At 47.8% G+C, this 9,360-nt stretch overlaps 1 protein-coding gene across 3 annotated transcripts in view; it reads right to left on the bottom strand.

Moving 5' to 3' along the window:
* Positions 1 to 7,622, bottom strand: part of E2F3 (E2F transcription factor 3) — a 75,294-nt gene extending 67,672 nt beyond the window's left edge. For 2 of the 3 annotated variants that reach the window (XM_090269767.1, XM_090269766.1), the window contains exon 1: positions 7,219 to 7,622. In XM_090269767.1, the coding sequence (XP_090125893.1) occupies positions 7,219 to 7,611 (393 nt within the window). In that variant the 5' untranslated portion in view covers positions 7,612 to 7,622. Of the gene's footprint in view, positions 1 to 6,045; positions 6,252 to 7,218 lie in introns of those variants that run through there. The other variant, XM_090269768.1, reaches the window with a different exon arrangement.
* Between the last annotated feature and the right edge of the window lie 1,738 nt (positions 7,623 to 9,360).

Here is a 9,360-nt window from a genome sequence, read left to right on the forward strand (position 1 = left end):
GTTCCACCATGTATCCGCTGAACACTCACACCATCCTCCCACGTGGCAGGCACTGGTGCAAGCACTTCACAAATATGAACTCTAATCTTCCTAAGCCTGTGGCGGCAGGTACAATTATTTCCCCATTTTACAGGTGAGGAAATTAAGGCACACAGGGTGATTTGCCTAAAGACACAAAGCTAAGGAAGCAGTGCCAGAATGAGAACAAGGCACTCAGGCCCCAGGCACCACCGTCTGACTCATGCTCAGCTGGCCCCTCACTTCACCTTTTGGGTGGAGGGTGGAGGTCCTGAGCCTGTTCCTCTCTCCTAAGGGCTGCCAGACCCAGAAAGACTCAGATGTATGAGACGACGGGGGTGTCAATCCAGTTAAGTTTTTAAAGCCTTAAAACACCAGAAACAGAAAGGGCAAAGCAGAGATGATATCTGTAGAAGGCGACTTCCTATGACCCCAGTATCCAGAACCACAACCTTCAAGATCCTGAAAACAACCTGGGGAAAGCCTTTCTCAGCAGTCAAAAGCACACTGGAGCCTGAAGGATCCTGGGACAGCCAGGCAGAAGCTGGCTGGGAGGACCAAGGGCATTTAGCTCCTCTGCTCCTTGAAAGATGGACTCTGTCCACCAAAAAAATCTTCCAGTGGAAACCAGCTTCACTGGTAAATGGTGCTCATCATTGCTACTTTACTGCTCACCGGCCGTCAGACCGCATCTACACATGCCACCTTTCCGATTTGTGGGTTACAGACAAGCCATATATCCCTGCCCTTAACGAGTCGGTGAACTACAGCCACCTTGGATTATATTTCACTTTTAGGCTTCAGGACTTGAAGTGATTCTATTTTTAAGCTTTCTCCGTTTGACAAATAAGACATTTTAAGAAAAGTAGTTCCTGGCTTTTAGGGGATAGTGGCTTCTGAAAGAGTTAACAGACCAGCCACTTGGTTCAACCAGAAATCTTCTGCAGGGAAGGGCACAGAGTGTCATGTTGGTAGGCAAGGGTCCAGGGCCCTCTGAAGACCACACCACTCAGGATGTGTATAAGGGCCCATGACAAACCCTCTAATTCCAGAGCTACATTGTGCCTCTCCGAGGTAAGTGCCAAAATCCTTTCAGGTTTAATTCTCTGTGAACTATACTTCACTTTTTGAACACAAGAAAAGTCATTTCTACAGAAGATAATCAAATTTGCATATAACAAATAAAGCTTTAAAAAGACTGTTATGCTACTCTTATAGCCAGTCATTCCTTCCATTAAAAAAATGACCTTGCATTTAACATCTAAAGTAGCTTTGCTTATTTTGCATCTTTGAGAATGAGTTACTCGAAAATTAACTGTTCAAAGGACACTTCTGTATGCAAACCTATTTATTTTTAATAAATGTAACTATTCCTGAAGGCAATCTAAAATGTATTCTATACATCCAAATTTTCACATATAGGGCACATGAGACATAGTTACTATCTCTTGGTGAATGAGGCTGCTTCTAAGAATTCAAGTCTCCAGTTTCAGTTCTGGCTTGGCCACTAGCTAGCTTGTGACCTTGGGCAAGTAACTTAACTGCAGTGGGCCTTAATTTCCTCTCCTAGAAAATGAAGGGGATTGGGTCAGATGATGGCTGTTTCTTTACAGCTCTCAAATGTTATAATTTGAAGACCATTGGTCACATTATTGCCTATACTAACCTAAATTAATTGTTCTTAGGGACTGTCAAGTTATTAGAATGTTGCCTGGACACTACAAAATGGCCTCAGACATTTGGGGTATAGTAATTGAAAGCAGCTAAAGTCAATTGCTTGTATTCTTTTTACCCCCGCCCCCTTTTATTCCATCAACACGGCCATCAACCTCGCACTGACATAAAACCCTGCCTTAGTTTTCAAAGCAAAGCAGTGGCCTGCTTCACTCAGGTTCTCTAATAAAGCCAAGTGCATGGGCTTTGTGATAAAATCTGGCAATCAGCGGGTTTTATTTCTTCTCATTCCAAGTTATATTACAAACTATTGTAGCCACTGCAGCCTCTAGACTGACCCCCGGTTAAGGTTGGGAGGAGAGTGAGAACGCATTCCTGTCTTACGCGTTGTTTTAAAAGCACTGCTTTTGTGGAATAGTGTTTGAAGCTAAAGTGAGAACAGAAGATAAACCAATTTCCTTCCTACTAAAACAAAAACTATATGCCTTATCCCTCTATATTTACCCCCACCTACTCCCTCCAAGTTTCCTGTCCCCATCTCAATTGGTACCTTCTGCTGTGTAACTTTTCTTTGTGTAAGATACATTTTCCAGGTCACTCTTTGAAGCCAGAGAGGATCAGAGTAAGAGGAAGGAGATACCATTAGTGGTTTCCTATATTTACAGCTTTCCCAGTTATCATACCTTCTTAGTCCCATGAAAAATGATTAGTAGGAAAATATGCTTAGTAATTGTAAATATAGTCCCTGAAACACTATTTTAAGCTGCTAACAAGCACGAAAATATGCATTAAACCACATGCTTAGCACCTCAAAGAAGTCAGGGAAGTTCTCTTTAAAAACTACAATGAAACAGATAATCTGGTAAGAACTGAAACCTACCTTCTTTGCCTGGCACTATTAGGGGTGGTTTCATGGGCATCTATGAGGGACTTGATTCAATGAGCATAGGCAATTGATTTACACTCATCCTAATAGAAGATGTCAGTAGAAAGTGGGTGGTTAAGAAGGAATGGGAATTGGTTAGCCTAGAAAGTGGATGTAAACTAGACATACAAATGGAATATATGGAAATCCTATTAAATTATAAAACCAGCCAGAAAATTAACTGAATATTTGACACTTTACCAAATGGGTCCAAGTCCTCTGAGAAGGGGTAAAGGTGTAGATGGTTTATCTATGGGGATGGCAATAAAGACTGAGGAGTTAAAAGAAAACTACTGCACTGAATGTCTGAGAAGAGAGAATAAAAGCAACTTTCCCCCAGTCTTTCCATCCCTAGGTGCTGTTAGTCATGTTTAAGCTTAGAGTATTATTTTCTGTTTCAAGTTAATTTTACACAGCACATTAATCTCAGAATCTACTCTTCCAAGTATTACACAAGGTGGTGATTTATAGAAAAACAACAAAAAATCCTTTCCTGTTCACAAGCTTGGATTCTTTAGCTCATGGCGCCACATGTAAGGGTGCTTTGTTGCAGAGGATGATTCAAGTGGTGCCCTTGGTACTGATTATGGCACTGAGCTATTTGTGCTATCCAGGTCTGGGCTGCATTACATTAAAACTTCCATTTTGGGGTATGTAGTGAGTAAAAATTCTCTCCTAGCTTAAACTTAGCATCAACCATATATCTCAGCAGAAGCAAGATTATTGAGTACTGAAACACAAAAACCCAGCCTTCTTCTTCTTTTATACTTGCAAAGGAAAGAGACCCAGCTGTAGCACCTATGGTTCCTCCATTCTTACACAGAAATTTCAAGCATCGTGGGCTCTTTCGCGAGGTATAACCAGTGGATTGCTATGACTGGATTACATTAAATCAGATGTAACAGGCCATTGTTTCTTGCATTAATAGAGCCCAAGTTTTCTAGAAGTAGAATGAAATAATTTCAGATTCTTTTTATTAGAGGCAAAAAATGAAGACTTTTCTGTTGCAGAAAATAGCACTTCTGACTGGTTTCTCTAGAGCTTCTACGCTGCCAACAGTTCACCAGCTAAAACTGTGTTTAGTGCACGCCTCGGACTTGGTGACAACTGGGAGTTCAGTTCTCTAAAAGCCACTAAGCACAGATGCACTCAAAAGTTGGTAGGTACGTGAGTCATTGAGTGGAGGGAAACTTAGGGGAAAAAAGTGAGGATGAGCAGCTCTAACTTTGTCACAAACTAGGCACAAGCTCATGCTTGGGCAGTTCAACACCGCCATCTCTCTATAGGCCTGTCGTACTGACATGTCCCTATTTTACCCAGTGTTAGGATAGCCATGTTTTATAGATTTAAAAGCCCAAGTAATTAGGTATAAATAATTACATTTCACTCATTCAATCATCCTGTTCACATATGTAACAAAAGGGTAGTTGCACATGTGGTCTTACACTTTCTCTAAGTTATAAAAAATAATATTTCTGCATACTCATTCTATATGGCATCTACTATTTGCCAGGTACTATGCTAAGTGTTTTATGTGGATTGTCATATTGAAACCTAAAAACAAAAACAAACAAACAAAAAACCCTTCACGGTAGCATTGTTACTGTCCCTATTTAATAGAAGAGGAAATGGTTTTGAGAGACATACTTGCTTAAGATCATACAACTTGTAAATGAGAGGCAATCAGCTAGAAAAATAGCACTCATATATATATATAGATATAGATATATCTATATATATATGTATTTTTCTTTTTCTCATTAATATAAAAAGGTAAAGAATTTATTCCTGGTTAAGTTCTCAGATGGTCTTGAGACAGAACATGGACTACGGTGGATCTGCAATTCTGGCCCCTGAACACAAGTTTCAACCACTTCTTGGACGCAGCGTATAAGGGGTCTCTTTGCTCAGCCAATCGCTTAGCTAACCCCAGGTTGTTGTTCCTGCTTAGGGAAAGAACATCAGTAAATTTCAAGAATTAAATAGAAATCTAATGTAGTTTTGATAAGAACAAAGCAAATCAAAGTTTATACTCAGGGCTCATGACTTTGGAATTATATATATTCTCATGGCAAGGAGGACAAAGTTTTGAAATAACTTAGAAAGTGGTGAGGGTACTTTTTTATACTTTAAGTACTTAAATACAATGAACTATATATAAGGTTGGCTAGACAGTTTTGCAGTCCTGCCCAACAAGCAGGCTAAGATTTAAAAAAAAAAAAAAAAAAAATCAATCTGGTTGTCTTACAAATTCCCATTATCAGAACTACCCTCCCATAAATGTGAATCCAATCCAAGAAATATGTCAATAGCTGGTTGTTTAAGATTAGGTTTATGATATAGTAACAGAACTGTTTAGAGGAAAAATATGCTTAAAATATGTCCAAGCATGTTTAGTATTTAATGCTAATATAAGCATGGAATATTCCTGTGACTGAGAATCCAGCAGAGGGATACTCTAGTGCTAAGTGGGTACCTGTATTGCTTATCCCCTGCCGGCAGACCCTAGTCACTAAAAAAACCAAAAACCTAAAAACCTTTGATCGTCTTCTTTGACTGAGACTGTATCAGACATTCCTAGCAAGTATCTCTGGGGCTATAAAACAGTTAAGATTCAACAAGGGAAGAAACTGGGAAGAGTGAAGAAATAAAAATTTTCTTTATTCCAAAACCCATCTTACTTCCCAAAGTAATGTTAATGTGCTGACTTTCTTCAAGACCCCTGCAAAATCTTGACCCTCCCCAAAATAAACCCATTTGGAGCCGAGACAAGGTGAGGTCAGCGATTGGTAATTGTCAACCAACCCTTTATCTGAGTCTGGTTCATTTCTAGCCTCGTGGGGGCCAAGTCTGACCACGAGGGTGAAGACAGGAGGCATGGAGGAAGGGAATGAAGGAGAGAAACGGAGGGGGGGGGGCGGGCCGCCGGGCCACAATTCTAGCACCAACAAAAAGAGAAGCCGAATAGTGACCTAAATCATCTCTCAAAGGCGCTTTATAAATTAAAGGGACAAAGGGAGGGGGTGGCGGGTGGCCTGGGAATCCTACGGACACCCAACCCTCTGACCCGCCCCCTCCCCCTCCAGCACAAGGGAAGGAAGACAGAAAACAGAGCTCAACTCGGCCATTGGTGAGAAGCCCCCTCCCGTTTTCAGTCGCCCATCCACAGGCCCCCTAGAAAAAAAATACACGTAAACACCAAACGAACCTCCTGGGGCGGACACTCGCGCCCAGAGGTCCCTAGAACCGGAGGCCGGGCATTTACTTAGTTAGATTTTTCTTGCTTACTCATTTCCCTCAAGCACCCAACCCCCCGTTCCCACTCCAAAATCCCGCTCAACCGCCTACCCTCTCGGTTCCAGCCCCCAACAGAATCTGGTGCCCCCCGTGGCGGCGGCGGCAGCCCCCGCGCGGTCCCGGTCACTAACCTGCTGCTGTAAGGGCATTTCCGAAACCAGCCTGGCTCCGGGGGAGGTGGGGGGCCGGTTGGAGAGGGGCCCGAAGGGCCGAGCAGACCAGCGGCGCCGGGTGTGGGCGGGCGCCCCTGGGGGGTAGGGAAAGGAGAGGGAGGGTGGCTGTGCGGGTGCGAGGGCGCCGGGACCGTCCCAAGTCAGGGAGCCGGCGAGCAGGAAGAAGTGGGTGCCCCCTCTCCCCTCCAGCGCCCCCTCCCGCCGTCGTCTCCTCCCCAGTCACAGGCGCGTCCTCCGCGCACGTGTGCGAAACGTCACCGGCGGGTCCCGGGGAGAGGGACAGACCCGGGCTGCGGGACGGGAACACGGCTGCACCCGCCCTCCGTCGCCTGGGGGCGGGGAGGGGGACAGGGCGGGGAAGGAAGGGGTAAGGGGAGAGGCGGGTCAAGGGCAGGCCCGGGGCCCGGCGAGGAAGGCCTGGGCGCTCGGGCCACGCGGGCGCCGCCGCTGACACCGCCAGGATGCGCCCAGGCCGGGGCGCCCTCTCACTAGCCCCTCACCCCAAGACACCCCACGCCCCAGCCCGCACCCGCCTGCCAGCTCCACCGCTTCTCCCAACATATCCCCAGTCCGCTGCCCCCAGCCCTTTTGTTGCTCCGAGTTACAGATCCCAAAACGTGACAAGCGCAGCCCGGCAGAATCTCTGCGCTCCGAGCACGCCTTAGGGACCCCGGGTCGCCAACACGCCGCGGACGCTGGTGAAGGGCGACCCACCCAATTCTTCCTCGGTTTACACCCCCCCAAAGCCCCCCACTCCCCAGTTCACTACTCCCTCCTCCACCCCCTTCTCCATCCGGGGCGTGACCCCATCCTACGCCCGAGAAAGAGGAAGCTTCGAGTTAGAGGGGAGGGGAGAGTGGGGGTAGGGAAAAGTGTAGGAAAAGAAGTGGGGGGGCACGAAAAGTTTCAGAGTGTTTGATGTGGTTCATGCCGAGGAGAGCCCCAGGGCCCTGCGCTCCTGGCGCAGCCCCCCGACCCAGCCAGCGCTGGGAGTGCACAAGTCTAACAATAAACCCTCGTTGGAGGGGCAGCCCAGAGGCCCACTGCGCTCGGCCTGCGCTCTCCCGGGACAGTCCGCAGCGTGCCCACCCCCCGCCTGGGCTGGGGACAGTGGGAACAGGAGGGCATTACCGGAGGGCCGCCACCACCGCTGCCGCCGCGTCCCAGCGCTGGTGGCTGCAGCAGCAGCCCGGCTCTGCTTGAGGGTCCGTGCGGCGTGGTGTAGAGGAGGTTGCTGGAGGTCTGCTCCGCGCCGGGGGCACTGGGGAGGATGGGGCCGGCGGCGATGGCGCCGCTTTGGAGGGAGGAGGAACAGGAGGTGGTGGAAGTGTTCGTGGTGAGGATCTGGATGTACGCGCCCGGGGCGGCGGCGGCAGCGGCGGCGGCGGCAGGGAAGCCGGGGCTGGCTAGCAGTGCCCTTTTGTCCATGGAGGCTGCAGCAGCGGCGGCGACGACAGTCGCCCCCTCCCCACCCCCGGCGGTCACCAGGTACTGCTCCAGGGCTGGCCGGATGCCCCTTCTCATCTCTCGCTCCTGCTTTTATTGCTATGATATATTAATGTATTTTTTCAATTTATTATTTGCAGTCGGAGTTTCCAAGTCTCTCCTCCTTCTCTCCTCCCCGCCCGGCGCTTCCGAGCCCCTTCTCTTTATTTTTCGGCACCGCACGGGCCCCGGGGGCCAAAAATAATCGGGGTTCTGGAGAGAGGAGGGTCCCGGCCACACGGATATCGGGCCCCGAGGGGGGATGGAGGCGTCGGGGGCGGCCGATGCAACGGATTGAGAGGCGGCGGTGGCAGCCCGGGTGCTGCGGCCGGCAGCTGAAAAATGGCTCCAGGAAGCTGCTGCTGACAATGAATGAAGGGATACGGTTTACGCGCCAAGGTCCTCCCGCGAAACTCAGATTTCCCGCCGACTTTTCAAACTATATTTGCATACCCCCGCCCCTCAACCCGCCGAGGACTGTTCCCACAGCCCATTGGGCCTCTAGCCCCTTACTTCAGCCCCAATAATAGAGCAGGATCACGACTTGATGGTTTCCATTGGCTGCCGTGCATCATGGTTACCCGGGCGACAGGGGCCCTATTTGCATAGGCCACCTTGATTGGCTAGGGGAGAGCAGGTTTTTTTTTTTTTTCTGTGTGTGTGTGTGTTTTTTTTTTTTTAAAAGGTGGGGCAAAGCTTTCGCTCCCACGGAAGACCACGCCTGATTAATGCTCCGCCCCAGTCCCCGCCCGCCAGAAGGATGGGCGCTGCTGACCTGGGCAGGGACTCCGCGCCCCGCAGACTCAGTGTCGAACTAATCTAGAGCGCAAGTTTCGCTTTTGGATATTGTCAAGGTGACTAAGGAGACATCTTCGGGAACTCCCTTTCCTTTGACCGGTCAGTGTAGTAGAAAAACTACCGGAGATTTTCCCAAATATGTGCCAAAGGCAAGTTGGACCCTGCGGAACGATGACTGGCAGGTGGAAACTGAGCCCTTTAAATCCTGGATTTCTTTCTTCCTGAATCCAACCAATGCCGGGGCGAGAGCTGATCCGAAGGCCGAGACTGATAGACAGAAGCATGTGGGCCAGAGAGAATCGTGGGGGCAGGAGGTTGGACTGACGTGATAGCAGGCACCATTTAGTTAACATTCTAGATCATTCCTGGTAGCTTCATTATTAGCCTGGATTGGAGTTAAGTAAAAATTAACTCAGTGTTTCGTTGAGTAAAATCTCACCACCGGTATGGGTCTGGGTCTAGCAAACACCCTACACTGACCCAGAAACACCCACGTAGTTATTCAGAGCTAACGTAGGACTGATCTGCGGGTTTCTAATCCGCCAAGCAGTAATCCGAAGTACACGTTTCCCACGATGACGTCTTACTCCCAACCAAACCTGCTGCACGTCCGGACACAGGCACTTCACAATCTCGGTTTCCTAGCAAGTTCTCTGATTGAAACCAAACCCGACGACCAAAACTTATTTCAAAATATTTTAAAAGGATTTTTTTATTTAGTAAACTATAAATTGTCACCAGAAATAAAATATTATTGTCAAATGACGTCTGTATTAGTGCAAGTATTATTCATGGGTCCTAAAATTGAAGAATGCTCTGTGAGACTAAACAGGAAAAGGAACCCTTGCAGGAATGTCGGGCACAGTATACGTGTCAAGTAGTAATATACAGTTCCAATCACAGAGAATTATACAAAGTAGCTGCTGAGCTGATGTGTTCATTGTGTGATGAGGAATGCAATACATCGAGCCCTTTCCCAAGACATTGTTA

The sequence above is a fragment of the Furipterus horrens genome, unplaced genomic scaffold (genome assembly GCF_987537825.1).
Source record: "Furipterus horrens unplaced genomic scaffold, mFurHor1.1.pri manual_scaffold_3, whole genome shotgun sequence".
Classification (NCBI taxonomy): Eukaryota; Metazoa; Chordata; class Mammalia; order Chiroptera; family Furipteridae; genus Furipterus; species Furipterus horrens.